This window comes from Pteronotus mesoamericanus, unplaced genomic scaffold (genome assembly GCF_021234165.1).
Source record: "Pteronotus mesoamericanus isolate MK-2021 breed Mesoamerican mustached bat unplaced genomic scaffold, CSHL_Meso_final contig_20, whole genome shotgun sequence".
NCBI lineage: Eukaryota > Metazoa > Chordata > Mammalia > Chiroptera > Mormoopidae > Pteronotus > Pteronotus mesoamericanus.
In genome coordinates, this window is record NW_026555085.1 from 62,670,703 (window position 1) to 62,692,711 (window position 22,009).

The window sequence follows — 22,009 nt, forward strand, 5'->3', positions numbered from 1 at the left end:
ATTTCTCTGAAATCTACCCATTTCTTCCCATTACAATGGAGCCATGTAGCCGAGCCACCACCATTTTTCTTATCACTGCAGGAGTCTCAATTCATTTCCCCATACCTCCTCTTCCTCCACTCTCACCGGTCCCTGTCCCCTCCATTTTCACTCACATAGCCAGCCAGAACGGCCTCTTACAGCATAAAGCTGACCACGTCACTCTGCAGAATTATAACTTTCTGTAGCACTGCATTGCTTTACAATCAGGATCTAAAACACTTAACACGCCCTACAAGCCCACATGACCAGGCACCTGCCTACTTCTTCAGGCTCAGCTCCCTAGTCTCCTAGCTCACAGTGCTTTGCGTTCTTTCTAGTCCTCAGAGACACTAGACTCCCATCTCAGTCTTCACACCTACTATTTCTTTATATGCGTACCTTCTCTCCCCTGTCCCACATACTCTGAAATTTTAGGGTCAGCTTTAATCACTGTCTACTCTATCTACTCCCAAACCCAGTGAAAATCAGTACGGTTATATGCTTAGGTACCATCTGAGGTTTTTTCCTGCGCGTTTATCACAGCTAAGTAATTACTTGTATGCTAATATTTAATGTTTGTTTTCCGTACCACACTACAAGCTCTACTCATTCACAGCTACATTCCTAGTAGCTACCATTAGCCAGCACGTAATAGGTACTCAATAATTTTTTAATGAATATACAAGCATTACATTTTCTGATTTCTAATGAAAGACATAATTATTGTTATATTCCAATTTTGTCTATATTCCTAAGAATTTACTTATTAACCTACACTAAAAGTACATTAAACACTTCTAGGTACACATCTCTAATCACTGTGAGCACCTCCATGAATAAATATATATACATATCTGTATGTCTATCTATATAAATTTTAAACAAACCAGGTTGAAAAAGATAGAGCTTAGTAATTCAGAATTTATGAGGCCAAAGCATCCTGGCAACCACTCTGATGATGCTGAACAGCTCAATGAAACCACATTGCTATAAGTTTAAACTAAAAGTAGAAAGTATGACATCCATCAGTTCTACATTCAGGTTTCACAAATCACTATATTCTTTACCCTAAGATAATGAAACTATATGTGATCCTTGTTCCAGTAATTCAAAGAGGAAGTAACAAGAAAACAGAATTCTCATCGTATAATTCTATTACGGTTAAATTAATTAACTTGTTGTACCACAGAAATAGCCTAGTAATTTGTACCTTTGATTCTTTTTCTCACTGTTACACTCTCAATCAAGCCATGGACATGAATTCACTCTAAAGAGGTAAGAAAGTATGTTTTGTTCAAAATTCGGCTTGTAGATTTTCTTTGATTAACCCCACCTTGCTCTGTTCCCTTCTTTAATTCAGCATATCTTTCATCCTTTTGCTCTAAATTGCTATTGTACAATTTATACATTAATATTGATTATTTTTTTCCTACTTTCTCTTCCTTAATATAGGTTTATCTTCCCAACTACAAGGAAAGTTTGAGGCCTAAGCCTAATCTTCCGTTTCCCTTCTACATTCTTTTACCAGCCCAATATTTAAGAATAGCATGTGCTTACTGATTAATCTAACCTAAAGGAAAGACTAAGTCTATGTGAGCCAAAAAAAACCATATATTACTCTGCAGAAAAAACCACCCCCCCCCAACACAAAAAAACAACTGATTCCTTCAGGTTCACTCCTAAGAAACTCAGAGCACATTCTTCCATATATTCATTATAATACGTGATGGTTCAATTCTCAAATCAATTTTAAAAAGCCTATTAAATCCATGAAATACCTCAGAACTACAGAAATAATACTTTTGAGCTAATATACCACATCCAGCTCTAAGGAAAGGAAAGGAGAGAGACCAAAATCTAGAATGAGTTGGAGAAAAATATGCAGATTGGGGAAAGGGTTTTTCTACCCCTTTGTATCTCTTTATCCTCTTCTTTCACACAAAGACGAGGAGCTACGGGTAATGGCAGCTGTGGTATCTGACAGGCACAAAGGAGAAGGAAGTTTCTGCCACTTCCACTCTAGGAAGGGGAACCCATGTAGAAATTTTTACAAAGATTGGGTGATGTCCATAATACTATAATAGAGTTTGCAATGATTTTTTAACCTCTTAATTCCACAGTAAATACACAAATGAGAAAAGCTTTTGCTGCCTCAAAAAACCCAAGCTTTGCATCATAATCACAGTCATTCTGGCCACAAACAACTCACCTTTGCTCAAAACAGAATGTGATGCCATTTAATACCCTGCTATAGTTGACAGGGACAAGTCGTGGGGGCTTTATTCTTAAATCATAGTGGGGGGGGGGGTGTGTGTGTGTGTATGTGTGTGTGTGTCCCTTGCTATACCCAATAGAAGTATATCTGAAGAACATTGCAGATAAGCCTAAATGAACTTAAACTACATTGAAAACTAGCTCTTTACAGAAAGATTGACCATAGGAATTATTTAATGCAAATAAATCCCTTCTTCATGTAAAAAAATAGATTAATATAAGTAATATAAGACTGACTTTAAGCAAGATTTAACTATATAAAGCCTGTATTTTGTCCAATCAACTATAATTTTTAAAATAATTCCAACCACACTTTCATGAGACTGCTTTTGCTCTCAACACAAGAAAAACTTCCCCACTCCACAATCGCAAAGTTATTCATGTTTTCCCTTTTACAAGGCAAATCCCGCCCACACCTCATGACTCCCACCAGCCCTGACATTCTATTCCTTTCCTATTCTAGACTCTGTAAGGTTCTTAGGAGCAGGAACATATCTTTTTTTAAGTTCCTCATGGCACCCACCACATGACCAGAAAAGCTCTAAGGGTACCAAGAATGGGGGTGGGAGGCAGGTAAATTGACCATTTCCTAACATTTTAGCTCCCATTTACTAAGAACCATAACTATGTGCCAATTTTCTAAGAGTTCCTTTTATTCCCATCTTACAGGTGAGAAAACAAGCACAGAGTATGCAACCTGCTGAGGCTATACTGCTAATAAGAGCAGGAAATTAAGATAATCTAAGGTCAAACTTCTAGAAAGTGGTGGGTCTGAACATTTCTGGCTACAAAGCTCAGGACCCTAACCACTACCACACTACAGCTTCCCTACTCGACATGGAATTTCAGGAAATGGTCTTTCCTGGGAACTCCAGGTGGAATTAGGAAGAAGCTGTGGTGGAGTTTGGATGAGGAACTTAAGGGGAAGAAGAAAAGGAAAGGTAGGGTTAGGGATTCAAAGGCCCCAATAAAACTGGTCATATCTCTCTGCAAATAGAATGAACTCAGAGGATGCCCGACAGCGTCACGAAGGGAAATATTCAAACCCCAAGCCCTATAATGCCATCCACTTTTTCGATGCTCAAATTCTACAGTCCTAGCCCAACCCCTTTTTCTTACAGATGAGGAAACTGAGCTCCACCGCGAGCTAACCATCATTACGTTCTCCTTTCCCAACCCTCCACGCCAGAGGTACCGGGTGTGCTCCTCTACCCACCTGCACGGCTCGGCTGATGTTGTCCATCTTGCTGGCGATCTGTTGGAACAGAGGGTAGCAGGTCTGACAAAGGCGCACCGGCCGGGCGCCGCGCACCAGACACCCGGTCAGCTCTGCGCTGCTGTTTGCGAAGTCCAGCAGCAGCTCCCGGCACTCAGGATCCAGATCTGGCAGGTCAGAATGTAGCGACTGTGGTCCTATCCTTCCCCCCTGCAGGAGAGTAAGAGACAAGTCCTCCACCATCAGCAACTGCCGCTCCGACAGGAGGTCGTACAAGACCCTGTGGGGGGTGCTGCTGGAGGCGAGCGTGCCCAGAGCCAGCCCCGACCATAGTATGGGCACCAAAAGCAGCCGCGGCAGTTGCAACGACCTCCGCCGCGCGACTGTCGCGTCAGGATCCATCTTAGGGTGCTCACACCCGGAGGAGCTCACCCCCACCTTCCCACCCTAAGCCGGTGCCGCGGACGACCGCTGCTTCCGCCTTCCTAGACTGCAGGCCGCAAGTGGGATCACGAGGTGCGCGCGTCATTGCCCCGCCCCCGGCGCGCGGCGCCCCGCCCCATTGGCTACAGAGAAAGGCCCGTGGGCCGGCGCGCGTACGGGAGTGCGCACACTCAAGCGGCCTCGCGCACACAGCAGGTGTCAGGCGGATGACAGAGGGGCGCAAGAGACTCGGCGTGGTGTCCGGCTGTGGGGCATCGAACCGAGTTTCCCCTGTCCAGTGAAGATAGGCGTCCACCACTTCGAACAATTAAATCTCCGGGGTTTTGGCCCTCGATTGCCCACCGCTTTGGGAATTCCCTGCTTTCTAAAAATGACACCGCGGAAAGACGCGTGGGAATTACGAGTGGGTTCCCTAAGACTAATGGCAGGGAAAAACAAACAAACCAACTAACCAGGACCTGCAGGAGCCGCCTCAGTCAGAGCCATGTTCAAGACAATTCAGAGATCCCTGGGGCCGGCCAGCCTAAGTATGCTCACCTTCGAAGTCTGTGCATCACAGTATAAGGACTCACTTCACAAAACTTCTGTGAAGGTTAATGAACCTTTCACTCTACTTCGTTCCTAATTATGTGGAGGAGCCAAGGACTCAACCTGAAGAGAGCATCTCACATCTCCGACAGTATTGCGAGCATATAAACATATAAAAGTTGGTGTTAGGAACTGTACTCCCAAACTGAGCTCAAGATGAGAAGTTTGGTTCAGTGATGGTTATACAGGTGTGAATAGCACCCAAATGTACCTCCTGGATTTTTCCCAAGACTTGGTGTTACTGGTTTTGCTGGAGTTGTTGAACTCCTTTTGGCTAGAGGTTCAAAAACAAAGAAGCTGATGTATCCTGGTTTTGTGGGATTAAGCTGCCTCTCTTTATTATCCACAACAAGACATTATTGGGTTAGGTCAATGGAAAGAAATTATGACTGGGGTTTTACCAGGATATATAGTTGTAAAAGATTTGTGGGTGGAGAACTTACAAAAGCCAGGATATGTGAGGAATTCACCTGGAAATAAGTAGAATACCCCATGCTCTGCCCACTTTAATCAGTTATAGGTAAACATTGGAAACTCCCTGCAATAACCCAGTATATCTACAGAAAATGGCAAAGAAGTCAGTATTGAATATAGAAAAATGGCTCTCTTCTTCAGGAAAAAACAAAACAAAAAACAACACTCTAAACTGTCTACATCAGTGCTGTCCAATGACTTTGTGTAATGATATGAAGATTCTACATCTGCTTTGTCTAATACAGCAGCCACAAGCCACATCTGGCTGATGAGCACTTGTAGTTACTGCTACCAAGAAACTAAATATTTAATTTTATTTAATTAACTGTACATAGCCCCATCTATCTAGTAATGCTGTGTTGGACAGCGCAGGAATAAGTTCTCTCATTCTGTAGTCTGGTCCAAGGGGGCTCACCTCCAGGTTTGCTTGGGAAGAGGTTCCTGGGATATAGCACAAATTTCCATCCAGTGCAAAAACCTGGAAAATTCACTCACCTTCAAGTTCCCATGCAGTTTCTGACACGCTCAAGGCAATAATAGTAGGGGACATTCTAACAAACGTGCTGATACCACTGCTGGGCTGTAGAAAGAATTTAAGCTAATGACCTGGAAAACAGTTCTCTGACAAGTTTGATAGAAAATTATTTCTCAGCTGTTTTGTGTCATCCTGCTTGCATTTTTGTCTTGTAAATTGCAGAGTTACTATACTTTTATACAGCTTATGGTGCTAATTTATGTTTCCGAGGGGTCTTAGGGATATTTTTTACCCAATCTGTTTGGCTATTGTTTTGAGTTCCTAAATTTGCTTGTGATAGCTACGTTTTGTTTCATTTTTATTACCAAAAAGCTGAATTTGATTCTCAAATTGTCCCAGATTTGGCCAGTGGGGGCCTATTCAAGCTGGTTTCTGAATGTTCATGTTATGCTCCCATCATTCTTCAAGCACATCTTTACTTTCTGGCACAGGGTGACTCAGGCTCAACTTGCATTTTTCCTGCCCCAGTGGTGGAACCAGGCATTTCTTCAAGGATTCTTGGATTGTTTGTTTGTTTGTTTGTTTGTTTGTTTTTTAGTGAAGGATAATATTAAGAAGCCACCATTTGGACACAATGTGTGGTCATTATTGGGGGGCCTCTGCTATTAGGCTTTCTCAGTGGACAGAGCCAAGGAGAATACACATACACAAATACATGTGTATGTATGTACATATACGTAAATATATATACATATATTTACATTTATTTTTATATATGTATTTCCAGTCACTGTTACTGCTAGTTCTGATCTTAAACTACAGTGTTCATTCTATTTTTCTCCCCTTTGTTATTTGTAACTCCTTTCTCCAACAGTGGAAAAACCAGATTCCCATTATCCTTAATATATTTACTTGTTTAATCAACCCCTATGAATGAAAGCAAACTCCCAGTCACAGCTGCCCCCTCCCCTCTATGGAAACCTTACTTCACTCAGGATGCTCCCCCGCCCCCACCAATGTCCTCGTCTTGTTTTGTAGATGCTACAACTTCTTTTTACATCTTTCTTCTCCTTCCTCACAGTCTATTCCTCCAAGTAGCCTGATGCCATGGACATAGTAAGCAGTCAATACATTTGTTACATTGAGTTTATATGGTGCAAATGCGCGTACACTTTAAATGTTTTTTCCATTGATACATCAGTGGAAATTCTTTTTTATTTACTGATTTTTATAAAGAAAGAATAAGGAAGAGAGAGAAACATGGATCTGCTGTTCCACTTATTTATACATTCATTCGTTGCTTATTGTATGTACCCTGACTGGAGATTGAACCTGCAAACTTGGTGTATTGGGACACTGCTCTAAACAACTGAGCTACCTAGCCAGAGCCAAAACTTACACTTTCATTTTTCTAATTGTTTAATGGGCAAAAAGTGCAGTAAATTAATTTCTAATGCTTACAAACTTTGCATGCTTGACTAGAATGACCTGAACACATGGAATATGTAAATAATATTGTTCATTTATGACACTTTGCAGAGTCTCATGTATTCACTCCTATGTCCAATCTCATTTCCAAAGTTCTCATCCCCAAATAAAGCATTTTATAGCTTCTTCATTAGGAGATATTTTTAAAGCAATGACATTTAATCACATTTACCTGACAGACTATATAGTTATAAACATGTTTTTCATAGATGAATCTCATTATAACTTCAAGTTTGCATCAATATATTTTCAAGTAAATACTTGCTCAATAAAGAAATGAATATAAATGTACATGAACATGTGCACTTTAGTATTTGTATATTATCAGTAACCAAATTATGAATGCTGAATCCATTTCCTAATATAACAGAAAACGCTATTGCTAATTAGATACCTAATATATGCTGCTGTTTCTCCCATAGCCAGAATTCATTGGTACAGGAATCAAGAAGTGGAAATGGGAGTAGCACCACTCACTGTTACCCCTAATGATCCACTAGCAAAATTTTTGCTTCCTGTTCCGAGGACCTTTTGTTCTGCTGGCCCAAAAGCCTTATTTCCAAAAGGAGGCAGTGCTTCCACCAGGAAATACAACAACAATTCCATTGAACTGGAAGTTAAGACTGCCCCTGGGCCACTTTGGGCTCCTCATATATCTGAAACAACAGGCAAAGAAAAGGAGTAACTATGCTGGCTGGGGTGGCTGGTCTGACTACCAAGGGGAAATTGGACTACTGCTTCACAACTGAAGAAAGGAAAAGTATGTCTGGGAAACAGGAGATCTCTCAGGGCGTCTCTTGGTATTACTATGCCCTCTGATTAAGGCCAATGTAAAACTACAGCAACCTAATCCATGCAGGACCACTACTGGCCCAGACCCTAGAGGAAAGGAGGTTGGGTCACCCCACCAGGTAAAGATCCATGATCAGCTGAGGTGCTTGCTGAAGGCAAAGGGAATACAGAATAGATAGTTGAAGAAAGCAGTTATTAATACCAGCTTTGACCATGTGACCATTTACAGAGACAAGGACTGCAATTGTCATGAGTATTCCTCTTTTTTTTGTTACAAATGTGTGTATAAAATCTGTTTTCTTCCCTCTCTTATTCTCTTATTGTATAACATAAGGTATATTTACTTTCTGTCATAGTACTTAAGTATTGCTAATTTTACATCATAGAATTTAAGTTATGGGATGTCAAAGAGAAGAGTTAACAGCACTAAGGACTTTACCTCCTTTTCTGGGGAAGGGGTTAGTCTGTTTTTGGTTGTACACAGTAGTATCATGTTAGGTAGAATTATGACTTTATCATTGTCTTTATTTAGAGATTGTTTTCTTTTAGGAGATGCATAAGAGTGCCAAGTTAACAAGGGGTAGGCCCATGATAGTTAATTTTACATATCAACTTGACTGGTTCATGGGATACCCAGACATTTGGTCAGACATTATTCTGGGTGTGTCTGTGAGGATGTTTCTGGGTAAGCTAATAGTTGAATGAGTACTCTGAGTAAAGCAGATTGCCCTCCCTAATGTGGGTGGGCCTCATCCAATCAATTGAAGACCTAAATTGAATAAAAAGCCTGGGTAAGCGGGAACTCCTCCCACTTGACTGCTTTGAGCTGCAACATTGATTTTTTTTTCCCCCTGCCTCCATACTTGAACTGAAACATTAGCTCTTCTTGGGTTTTGAGGCTTCCAGCTTTTAAACTGAAATTTATACCATCAGCTCTCCTGGTCCTCAGACCTCCAGACTCAGACTATACTTACACATAAGCTCTCTTAAATCTCCAGCTTGCCAACTGCAGACCTTGGGATTTCTCAGCCTCCAAAATCACATGAGGCAATGCTTTATACTCTGTGTGTATGTAAATATATGTATATATGTGGTCTGTCGGGAAAAAGTCCAACCATTGTTAATGTAGCAAGAACAGTTTGTGCAACATCAATGTAACCTGGCAGCCAAGGCGAGTGGGCTGGGATGAGTATGCATGAACAAAGATGACTTCACTGTACTAGTCAGGGGGGGCAGTAACTGCCAATGAGTGAGCATTTGTACTGTGTAGCTATCGCATTCAAAATGAGTGAGTACAGCGACAAATTTACGTCAAATTTTGTGTTAAGCTTGAACGTTCCTCTATGGGAACTGTTTAGATGATTCAGAAGGCCACAGTTATGGGCAACTGGTGATTGGCAGCTTCATCATGACAATATGTCTGCCCCTGCATCATGTCTTGGCCAGAGTTTTTTGGTGAAATATCAAATCACCCAGGTGACTCAGCTCCGCTACAGCCCAGATTTGGTGCCCTGAGATTTCTGGGTTTTCCCAAAACTAAAATCACCTTTGAAAGGGAAGAGATTTTAGACCATTGGTGAGATTCAGGAAAATACAACAGAGTAGCTGATGGCAATTGGGAGAACTGTGTGAGATCCCAACGTGCCTACTTTGAAGGAGACTGAGGTGTCATTCTCCTATATACAATGTTTCTTGTATCTTGTGTCTTATTCAATGAGTGTATGTTTTTCATATTACATGACTGGATACCTTGTGGACAGACCATAACACACATATATGTATGTATATGTGTTTATATGCCCACATACACACATCCTGTTGGTTCTATTTCTCCGTAGAATCCTAATAATCACACCTTAATTATAAATAAAAAAGTAATTGCACTATTTAAAAATCTTGTTAATTGCTTAGTACAGTGGTCCTCAACTTTTTGGCACCAGGGGCTGTTTCTGTGGAAGACAATTTTTTCACGGGCCAGGGTTGGGGTGGGGGGTTTTGGATTTAACCTGCTATCAGATGCAGCTTAATTGTCATTTGCCACTCACTGATAGGGTTTTGATATGAGTCTGCAAGCAATTGATTTATTATGGACTCTGTGCAGTCAAACCTCTCTGCTAATGATAATCTGTATCTGTAGCTGCTCCATGGTGCTAGTATCACCACCTCGCCTCCACCTCAGATCATCAGGCATTAGATTCTCATAAGGAATGTGCAACCTAGATCCCTTACATGCTCAATTCTCCGTACAGTTTGTGCTCCTATGAGAATCTAATTCTGCTGCTGATCTGACAGGAGGTGGAGCTCAGGCAATAACACAGGTGATGGTGAGTGGCTGTAAATACAGATGAAGCTTCACTTGCTCACCTGCCGAGGCCAAGGACAGGTACTGGTCCTTGGCCTGTGGGTCAGGGACTCCTGGTTTAGTAGTTATTAATAACCACATATGGAACTTATATATCTCTTGACAGTTTCAGAGTATGATTTATTACTTATTGTTGGTTGTCCATTTAGTTTTCTGGGATATATAGATTGCTAGAGAAATCAGCAAGGTGCTATTTCTTTTTTTAATGTATATTATTGATTATACTATTACGGTTGTCCAAATTTTTCCCCCTTAGCCTCCCTCCACCCGATACCCCCCTCTTCCCTCTAGCAATCCCCCCTGCCTTATTCATGTCCATGGGTTGTGCATAGAAGTTCTTTGGCTTCTCCATTTCCTATACTATTCTTAACACCCCCTTGTCTATTTTGTACCTACCTATTATGCATCTGTATCCCTGCACTTTTTCCCCTTCCCCCTCCCAGCTGATAACCCTCCAAATGATCTCCATATCTATGATTCTGTTCCTGTTCTGGTTGTTTGCTTAGTTGTTGTTGTTTTTTTTTAATATATATATTCAGTTGTTGATAGCTGTGAATTTGGTGCCATTTTAATATTCATAGTTTTGATTTTCTTCTTTTTCTTAAATAAGTCCTTTCAACATTTCATGTAATGATGACTTAATGATCATGAACTCCTTTAGCATTACCTCACCTGGGAAGCACTTTATCAGCCCTTCTATTCTAAATAATAGCTTTGCTGGATAGAGTAATCTAGGTTGTAGGTCCTTGCTTTTCATCACTTTGAATACTTCTTGCCAATCCCTTCTTGTCTGCAAAGATTCTTTTGAGAAATCACCTGACAGTCTTCTGGGAACTTCTTTGTAGGTAACTCTCTGCTTTTCTCTTGCTGCTTTTAAGATTCTCTCTTTATCTTTAACCTTTGACATTTTAATTATGATGTGTCTTAGTGTGGTCCTGTTTGGGTCCAAATTCTTTGTGACTCTCTGTGCTTCCTGGACTTGTGTGTCTATTTCCTTCTCCAAATTAGAGAAATTTTCTTTCATTATTTTTTCAAATAAGTTTTCAATTTATTGCTCTTCCTCTTCTCCTTCTGGCATTCCTATGATTCAAATATTGGTACATTTGGAGATGTCCCAGAGGGGCTTTATACTATCCTTGTTTTTTTTAAATTAATTTTTCTTCTTGATGTTCTGGTTGAATGCTTATTTTTTCTTATGTTCCAAATCATTGATTTGAATCCTGGCTTCCTCCCCTCCACTGATGGTTCCCCGTAGGTTTTTCTTTATTTCCCTTAGTGTAGCCTTCATTTCTTCCTTTATGTTCTTGCCATACTCGATGAGTTCTTTGAGCATGCTGATCACCAGTATTTTGAGCTCTGCATCTGGTAGGTTGCTTATCTCCATTTTGTTTAGTTCTTTTTCTGTTGTCAAGGGGTTTTGTTCTGTTCTTTCATTTGGGTCATATTCCTTTATCTCCTCAATTTGGCAGCTTCCCTGTGTGTGTTGCTATGTATTAGGTAGAGCTGCTTTGACAACCTGTGTTATAGCATGGCCTATTGTGGAAAAGGCACTTTGTATGGGCTAGAGCCTTAGGTAGTCTCCAGGTCAGGGCAATCTGCTTCACCACTTTGTGGCTCTGTGTGGGGGCAAGGCTTGGAGAGTTGACAGTGCCACTGCCTGGGTTCTGGAGTATTGCCAGGCAGTTGCCCCATTTCAATCACTTCACCCACTTCCCCAATGCAATTGGCGCCCTTCCAGCTATTGCCCTGGTGGTGAGTCCCAAAGTGGGTATGTTTTGTTGAGAAACACCCTGTCTGATTTCAGGAACTATAGCTCTCCAACAGGCAGGAGGGCCCCAAGGCTGGAAATAATCAGGGAGGCCTTAGAGAAACAGGCCTCTGAGGAAACATAACCTGTCCCTCCTGGCAGGGGCATAGCTCCTGCCTCTCTCCTTGGCCCTGTGATGGTCGCTTGTTGATGACAGGTAAGTTTCTCTAATGTAGAGATAATGACCTAAGACAGACATCAACCAGTATGGGAAGCAGACAAGAAATTGGGGGACACGGAAAAAGGGCAAAAAGGCCCACACCCCTCAGCTCAGCTTGGACATGGCCGGAGTCCTCATTCTACCTGAAAGAAGCCTCCTTGTCTCTTGGCGGCTTCCCCTCCCCACCCCAGGTTGGCTCAGGCTCTAAACTATACCAGAGACAGCCCTAAACCAGATCTGGTGGTTCCCAGGGAATCAGGCCTAAAAGTAAATTCTTTAAAGTATGCTTGTTTTTCCCTCAGAAGCTATAGCCAGCTCATGCTGGGAAGGAAATTTACATTATTCACAGACCCTAACCCTATACCCTTGGGCACTCTTGTGTTTACAATGCTCTCATGTTTAGTGGTCTCTCTTGTTTACTAGTCTCCTCTTGAATCCATGTAAATCAGTGTCTTCCTGCCATTTGCCTTTTTCAAAACATCACCTATTCTCTGTAAACATTAACATGCTGATGTAATGAGATAATCTGTGCATTCTTGTTACCTAGCCCCCTTGATAACCTTTTCAATAAAAGCCTTTGAATAAAGGGACTCAGGGCCTTCCCCACTGGGGGAGGGGGGGATGTGCCACATCCCTTCTCTTGGCAAACAAAGAAATGTTTGTGAAGACTTGTGTTTATTCCCCCATCTGTGACACTCCTGGGACCAGCTCTGCGGGACTCAGAGTCTCTGCTCCCATCTCAGCTGGCCCTGGACAGTAACCCTCAGGTCCCAGAGCGCCGCGCTCCCTGCAACATGCTGGAACCCCAGTCTCTGCAATCTGGCCTGGGGCTGGGATCACTCGCTCCCAAGGTATTCATCCTGATTTTTACCTATCATATGTGAATCTGGGATCATCTGATCTACCACCGCCAACTGCCACACCACATCTCCATGCCTCTACACCCATCTCCATGACTCCACCGCCCTCCTACCTCTCTGGGTGAATGTGGCTTCTTTAAATCCTTGGTTGTCAGACTAACATACAATTCAATATTCTGATGGTTCTGTGTGTTATTTGTTTTGAGATCTAGTTGCAATTTTTCTATGGTTGCATGAGGAGGTGAAACATGTCTACCTATGCCTCCATCTTGACCAAAAGTCCAAGATGCTATTTCTGTACAGCATTCCTTTTTAATATCAAATTTTAAATATTCTTTGTTATATTCACTGTGTGCGTGATATCAGAAGCAGAAGGAAGCAATTGTTACAAATAAAGTGTATGAATGTCCATGTCTCAGAAAAGTGGATGTCCCTCAATTCTCCTATGGCAGGCAACATTTGGAGTAAATATCACTTGTTGTCATCTTTCCACTGTGCTTAGTTGAAGACCGAGCCAATGATAAATTGTTTGCTTTGCTTCTTTTCCAAACTGTTCTATTTTCCTTCCAATTCTAGTTCTGCCCAAATGCTCAATTCAAGTAAAGTCATTTCGTTTCCTCTGATCTGATTAACATTGTAATTATCCCACTCTTTCCAGCTGTGTCCACCCCAGCTTAACATAGAGAATGGAGAGCTATGCTTTCTGTATTTGAATGATAAAACTATGGACAGGTCATTTTTTGCCTCCTAAAAGTTAGAGAAATAAATTGCCCACCAGAAAAACTATTCTGCTGCTCTCAGTACCATGGGGGAGATATTTGCCTCTCCATTCCCTCCTATTAGTCTGCTAACATTTTAAATACTATGACAATTATTTAATTACTTGATTACACACACACATATTCGTATTTACATATAAATCTTGGACCTGTCAGATGTAACCAAGATTTCATTTGACTTTCCTGGGGTACCATGATTGTGCATCTAGATCTCCAGAGACTATATTCTCTGCACCTTGAAGAATAACTCCTGGTTGATCTAGTAGAAGCAATAATGTGACTGTGGGACTTGACAATAGGCTTCCATCAAGACAGTCCTTCTGTTGAATCTTTTTTTGTTTCAAGAAACAGAAACCTATTTAAGTTAACTTAAACAAAAAGTGGAAAGTGTAAGGATGAAACCAAGGCCATGTGTCAGGATGGGACTGGAACTATGTACCAGACATTATCTCTGTCTTTGTCTCACCCTGTGTATCTCTTTAACTACCCAGTCTTTGTGGTAAAAAATATGACTGTACAAACTCCATTTTTATGTCTCCTGTATTGAAGATTTCAACGTAGACAAAGACTAGATCTTACTCCTGATTACAAATTTTCCAAGGCTGAGTCTCTGTTCAGTCCAAACCATAGCCAGTACAGGAGTTAGGCAGTCATGATAATTTATAACCATGGCTGCTCAGAGGCCATGCTGTGATCACGTGGATAAGGGGAGAAGGGAGAAGTTTGCAGAGAAGGGAGGCTAGATAACAACATTAATAGGTGTCCACTGCAAAGTCCTTCTCTTCCCTCCTAATGGAAAATTGGTCATAAATAGTAGCCTATTGGAATCCATGCTGCAAAAAAGGAAGTGGATGGTATTAGGGTAGGTTGGGTAAAGGGAGGAATTTTGAGGATATTGCGCCTTTGGATGGGGCCCTCTTCATTTAATTTTTATGTATTTTTTAAAATATAGCTCATTCTCTGGGCCATTCCTACACAAAAAGTATTAATTAATTGTGACAAATATATTCCCAGATTTTGAGCCATTTCCAATACAAATGAATGTTAATAATCCAGATCAGCTTTGCAGAGACTCAACTCAGTTATAATAGTGCCTGAAATGATCATAATATTTAGAAAAGCAGTGACTCAGTTTTTTCTGTCCTTTAAACCAGGTTGCAGCCTGAGATTCCTAGACATCTAGGAGTCTATACAGGAAAAACATAAAATCTGTCAGCTTATTTCCAATATTTTATGAAGTCTAAAGGAAATAATAAATTTACCTAACACAAAGCTACCTAACATCAAATCTCTCTGCTTTAGAATGGAATGGTATCAAGTCAGGGAACCCAGCCTATTATTTCAGGCTGATCTTAAGTTCAAGTTACACACATGCACACATGCATGAATGTGTGCACATATAAAGTCCAGCACAAATAATTCCCCTTTTTTTACTTTAAAAATCATAAGCATGTAATTCTGTAATATAACAATATCACACTCAAGCACAGCATATGGCATTGTAGGTGAAATTTTCAAATTAAAACTATAAATTATTACACCCATATTATTACCCTACCAACCACACTCAAACAGGTGTTACTTCTGCTGGACCCTGTATATATAGTAATTGGTTATATTCTGGGTAAATAAATTCCATCCTTGGAGAAATGTGATTTTAATAAATTGATATGTGGCCAGTATTACTCCTTTTATATTCTAAAGACTGCAGAAAGAAAATTTAAGGCTTAAGGTTACTGAAGTCATCTTTCCTAGAGATCTATAGGCATGAGATAATTAACCATCTCTCTAAAATAATGACTTACAGATAATCCTTCTCTTCTCCTCTTAAAATATATTAAAATATCACCTTCCCCATTATTAGAAGATGTATTCATTAGGATAATATACTAGATTGCCTTAATGACAGAGACGTGTGCATGATAAGTTTGTTCCAGAAATGTTCTGCATTTAAAACACAAATTCTGGATCATCCTGTGAATGTCAAGACCTCGTATGTTTAGGATTTCCTGCAAGTCCTCATTTCCATGATAATCACAAGCACTTGTTTATTTCTCTGCTTTTTTCCATGATCAGGCCCTCTGGACCTAGATGTAAAGAACAAGATGGATAGGAAAGCGTTCGGAGACCCTAATTCTCAGCTTTCAAGCCAAGATGTCAGAAACTTTTCAAACCCTAGGCATTTGTATAGGTAATTGCCTGAAATCCAGTTTGGAGTAAAGATACTCCTCTTCCTGTATAACAAAGATAGGTCAGTAGTTCATTTTCAGCAGGTTTGAGCTCTCTCACCACAAACCTTTAAGTTGATATACCATTCTACCTTTAAGGAACTAATCTCAATTCAAATGAGAAAGCCTTTAATTGCATTAATTTAAATGTACCCTCTAATTCAGTCTTGAAAATGATAAATCTAAATTTGAAAAAAAATTATGGTATTAGAAGCAATACTGAAGGCAAATTATAATGGGAAGTATCAATATTAGTTTTTTAAAGCATTGTTTTAAATATAAAGCAAAACATTTATTCAAAATTGGTTCATATGTGATGGATAAATCACTTCCCAAATGTGCTTCTTTGTGGAGAGAAGAAGGTAGAACATGCATTAATGAGAGTAAAGTCTTCTCACCCTTAAATACTTCTACAGAATGTTTTTTTCTGTAAGAATTCTCTTACAGAAAGGAAATGTAGTGAAAATTTCCCTTTTTTTCCTTGAAGCATCTGTTTTTCTTTAGATAAAATGAGTTTTGGTAGGCTCATGGTAAAGAAGAGGTTAAGCATAACAAGCAATCATGTTATTTTTAAAAGCTGCATCTCAAATTAAGTTTACATGTGGTAGCTTTTTAGAGAAGGTGGGTTGCAACATGTGAGCAATTGAAAAGTGTAACATTTCATTTACAGGTTCAGAGTAGCTTTTAATTCCCTTACTAGTGTACTTCTAATTAAATCTTAATTGTACCATTCATTACAAAGTGAAAGAAACACTGTTATACTGGATTTTCCATAAGAGGAACTCAAGATAGCCTCCATAAAATGGCTAACCCAAAGAAAAGGAATAAAATGTGAAAATGAGCCATATAATTAAAGCCTAACATTTGAAGTTGCATAATTACTAAGTTATCACAAGTAATATCTTTTTTGATAGATCCAAATGATCTAAATATATAAAACGTGGGGCAAAAGTAGGTTCAAAGTTGTTCATATGGAAAATAATATAATAATTAATAAATAAAATACAAGAATAAACTGTTTCATGTACTCACAACTGTAAACCGATTTTTGCCCCACTCTGTGTGATTAGTTATAGTAAATCACCAGAATGCAGAAGGAGCAGCAATTAGGTGACAAAATGTAATGAAAATGACATATCCAATCATTTAAGTTGCTACTTAAATTTCAAAGATTTTTACCTCTCCCCAACTTTCATGCCTGCACTTAATTAGTGATACATGGTCTCTCATGGTTTTGCATGTTTTTTCCCTTATTATCTATAAGGTTAAGCATCTTTTCACATGTTGATAAATAACATGAGCTTCCTAGACCCTTCAGGCTCTCTTTACATTTACTGATTTTTTTTTGTGCTTTTCATCACAATCTGATTACATGTATTTTTCTTACAAAAAAAGTTTAATGTAGTTAAATATCAGTTCTTTGCTTTTATGATTTGTACTTTTTCTATCTAGTTTAAGAAACCTTTTGTGATTAAAGATATTCCTTATATTTTCTTCAAACAATTTTAAAGTTTTGTTTTTTATACTTCAAGTTTTAATCTATCTGAAATTTGCTTTTGTGTTTTGTGTGAAATGGAGATCTTAATTTTATTTTTCCATAGAAAGTAACCTGTTCCAACATTATTTATCGACTCATCCATCCTATCACCCCTCATTTAAATATCACCTTCATTATAGATCAGGAGCCCCTAAATGCATGAGTCCTTTTCTGGGCTTTCTATTCCACTCAGCCGATCTCTTTGAACATTCCTGAACTAGAACCAAATTATTTTCATTGCTAAAACTTTGTAATGACTTGATATTTTAAAGAGAAATTCCCACATCCTCATTCTTTTCCTCCCCCACCCCAGAACTGTTTGGCATATTTTTAGATATTTGCTCTTACATTTGTATTTTAATCAGTTTCTCATATTGCATAAAAAATCCAGGTGAGATTTTTTTTGGAATTATATTAAATTGCTACATCAAATTAGACAAGAGAGAAGGATTAAATAGATGAAGTACAAAGAATTTGGGGGTGGGATCATTGAACTATTCTGTAAGGTATTATAATTGTATATACATGATATTGTGCATTTGTCAAAACTTCAAATTTTCCAACTAAATCTTGAGAGTAGTAGTTTTTCAACTGTGAGTTAAGAGTCTTCAAATACTGTCATGGGTTGAATTTTGTCCCTCCAAAATTCATATATTGAAATCCTATTCTCAATACCTCAGAACGTGACCTTATTTGGAGATAGAGCCTTTACAGAGGTAACCGAGTTAAAATGAAGTCATGACTAATGACTAATTATTATGCAATATGACTAGTGTCCTTATAAAGAGGGGCTCACAGACATGCACAGAGAGAAGACAATGCATGGGGAGAAGCTGGCCATATACCAGTCAATAAGAGAAGCCTGGAAACGATCTTTCTCTCACAGCCCTCAGAGAAAACTAACACTGCCAACGCCTGGACCTCAGACTTCTAGCCTCCAGAGCTGTGAGACCATAAATTTCTATTGTTTAAGCCCTACCCCCACCCCCACCACAGGTTGTAGTATTTTTGTTACAGCAACTTAGCAAACTAATACAAACACCCCTTTAGTCACTTTTGAAGGAAGGATAGAAGTGGAAACCCAATTTCCTTTGTATGTTAGATTACTAAGTCAGATTTCTTTAAATGAAGCATCCCAAACTAATGTGAAAAACCATTGTGCAAAAACGATTTTAGCATAAATGATTAAATGATTTTGAACTCATTTCCAATCAACTGGTTCAGTTGCTTCTTGAGGGTATTCTTTAATAGTAAATTTCTGTCACTGTCTTAGTGTCTCGATGCCTCCAGAAACCAGAGTCTGAGCTAAAAACTTGTATTTGGGGAGTTATTTAGGAGGTGATTCCAGGGTATAGCAGATGCTTCTCCATCTAATCTATGCATTATTCTCCTTGTAAGTAAATATCATTGTCCTTTTGGGTAAACCATTGCCATCTGTCAGCTATCATTTTTGCCCAATGCTTTTATTCATAGGTATTAAAAAGTTAGATTTCAACATAACATATGAGCAATTAAAATTCTACATTAATAAAATCCTAAATTAGAGAAATCTAAGTTAATTTGCAACATACATAATGTTTAAAATTACTCTGATCAGTAAAGCAGGTTATATCAATTAGGGTCCTCCAGAGAACCAGAACCACTAGGATATATACTATGTGTATAAAGAGATTCGTTTATGGAATAAAGGAACAGGCTTGTGCAATTGTCGGGGCTGACAAGACTGAAATCCTAGGGCAGATAGGCAGTCTGGAAACTAAGGCAGGAGCTGATGTTGCAGTCTTTCTTTCTTCTCAAGACACTTGTTTTTGCTTTTAAGGTCCACAGAAATTATTGAAAGTAATCTGCTTTTCTTAAAGTCAACTGAAGGGAGATGTTAGCTTCACAGCAACACTTGGATTAGCATGTGATTAAATATCTGAGTACCGTAGCCTACCCAAGTTGACACAAAACTAACCACCACACAGGTCAAGAAGCAAAAATCTAGGGATGTGCATTTCCTTCCCTATGCCACCCTGTAAAAGTCAGAAAATGCTCTGGTTCCGCTTCATTTAAGGAGCAGCCACAGTGACACCGTCAAGGTAATAATATCATGGAAAAAAGAATAAGGAGTTAGTGATACAAGTATATTCTTGCAGAGAAAGAACGCTACCTTACATAGAAACAATGTTTATGACTATGGTTTGAATGTCTGTGTACCCCTAGAATTCGCACGTCAGATTCCTAATACCCAATTTTGATAGTGTTAGGAGGCAGGACCTTTGTGGATGGATTAGTGCTCTTATAGGAAAGATCCCTTGCCCCTTCCACTGTGTGAGGATATGAGAAGCCTGAGCCCAATGAGAAGGTCCTTGCTCAACCATGTTGGCACCCTGAGCTGGGTGCCAACTTTCAGCCTCCAGAACTGTGAGCAGTCAATTTATGTTGTTTATTAGCCACCCGATCTGTGGCGCAGTATTTTGTTATGGCAGCCTGAAGGGACTAAGAGAGTAAAACAGCTTGATCGTGCATTATTCCTCAACTATCCCAACAATGCGTGAATATAGAGCCAAATAATCTATAGGCCTACAGATTGTCAGCTCTTCAAGTAAACCCCAGTAGAAATAATCTATTCCACCCTCTGTGTTTATAAGTGAGGAAGCTGAGAAAAGGAGGAGTTGAGCAACTTGACTGTGATCTCACCACAAATTAGCAGCACACCTCCAAACGGAACCCAGGTGTCCTCACCCTAGTGCTATTAACAACCCCAAGCCACCCTTGTGGATGATAAAGATGAATATCAGTGGCTAAAGAATGGATTTTTTCCCCACTTAATGTTCATAATTCCATTTGCTCATGAAGTGATAATATGAAGTTTATAGATATTAGGTAACATTAGAAAGTACTTACTAATCTTTTAGGTGTGATAAAGGCACTGAGGTTATGAAGACAAATGATTCTTAATTTTTAGGGATGTGCACTGCATACATTTTCTTCAAAATACTTCAGCAAAAAATAAGAAGCAAATATGGCAAAATATTAACAATTATTACATATAAGCAATGGGCATATGGGTGTTTGTTATATTATTCTCTCCACCATTTGTTATGTTTAAATTTTTTGTAATAAAAAGAAAACAGCCCTGGTTGGTGCGGCTCAGCGGATTGAATGTCAGCCTGCGAGTGAAAGGGTCGCTGGTTCAATTCCAAAGTCAGGGCACATGCCTGGGTTGCAGGCCAGGTCCCCAGTAGGGGACATGCAAGAGACAACCATACATTGATGTTCCTCTTCATTTCTCCCTCCCTTCCCCTTTCTAAAAGTAAATAAATAAAACATTTTTTTTTAAAAGAAAGAACACAGAAAAAGTTTACTTTCTGTTCCTAGATGTGTTGGCCAGTATTAATTTTTTCATATGTCCAGCATTCAGTCTCCTTGCATTCATTGTCACTGAGTCAACAAACCTACAAACTATGTCCCCAGGCCTATGCACATTCATTACTCTAGACTTGGAAATCTAATCTCAGGAGATCCCAAATTGACCCTATGTAGGCATATGTCCATTCCCTCTTGATACTTGATCTAATACTTATGGGCTGAAAAATTATCGCACCTTTATATTTCTTAAAAAGGCACAAAGCCTCCTTATCCCTCTCTTCATAGATCAAATAGCTTAATGTGTCAGTGTTTACAAAAAAAAAGAAAGACCTAAAATAAATTGATGGTTGAGAAAGGGATTTAATGCTTATAGTAATCTCATAACATTTTCATTTAGGCTGTAATTACACAACATATAGTGAAGGTTTTATAATTATTAGTACTTTACGTGTGAAAAAAATTTGAAGGAGTGTATCATCCTTCCCAAATGTTAGGTATCACCCTCGTCACTGAGCATTCATTAAGCATCCACTTTGTACCTCTGCTAAAAACTAGAAAAATTAATTAACATGAGAAAATCTAGGCCTTGAGCTCTGAGTTACCCAGGTAAGTTATCAAACAGTTCCAACGAACAAAATAATTGTGAATCTCTGCTTCATTGATTATTATTTGGCTATAGCAATTTCTGTGTTTCAAAGTCTCACATCCAGGACTCACATTCCAGAGACACCTGATAAAATACAATAAACTGTATAAGCTTGTATATAAACCATAGAAGTGAGGTATTGAATTCATGTTGTCTGCTAGAGTAAAATTGGAAGCACTCCATTTCTTTGTGGTTATCATTTTCTTGACCTTTAAAGAAAATATATTTTTTGACCCAGCTGGAAAACCTAGTGCTGATTTGTAAAGGGTTAGAGGTAGGAGAGAAATGTTCAAACTTGAAATCAGTTGTTTGTCATTGATAGTTAACAACTAAAACTCAAGGTAACTAACAACAAAACGTTCTTCACTTCTTCAAAATGGAACATGTGAATGGATGATACAGATATGCAAATTCCATACATATATTTCACTTTGTAACCAGTTTTACCTAATTTAGCCCTTTCACTAATCAACTGTAGTGATGTAATCTTTCTGAGCCTCAGTT

At 39.2% G+C, this 22,009-nt stretch overlaps 1 protein-coding gene and 1 pseudogene across 1 annotated transcript in view; one reads left to right on the forward strand and one right to left on the reverse strand.

The window, feature by feature from the left end:
• Positions 1-3,994, reverse strand: part of OSTM1 (osteoclastogenesis associated transmembrane protein 1) — a 37,974-nt gene extending 33,980 nt beyond the window's left edge. The window contains exon 1 of the mRNA XM_054569793.1: positions 3,512-3,994. Within this exon, the coding sequence (XP_054425768.1) occupies positions 3,512-3,913 (402 nt within the window). The 5' untranslated portion in view covers positions 3,914-3,994. The remainder of the gene's footprint in view (positions 1-3,511) is intronic.
• Positions 3,995-4,439: 445 nt separating this feature from the next.
• Positions 4,440-5,027, forward strand: LOC129067161 (MICOS complex subunit MIC26-like; annotated as a pseudogene).
• Positions 5,028-22,009: the final 16,982 nt, after the last annotated feature.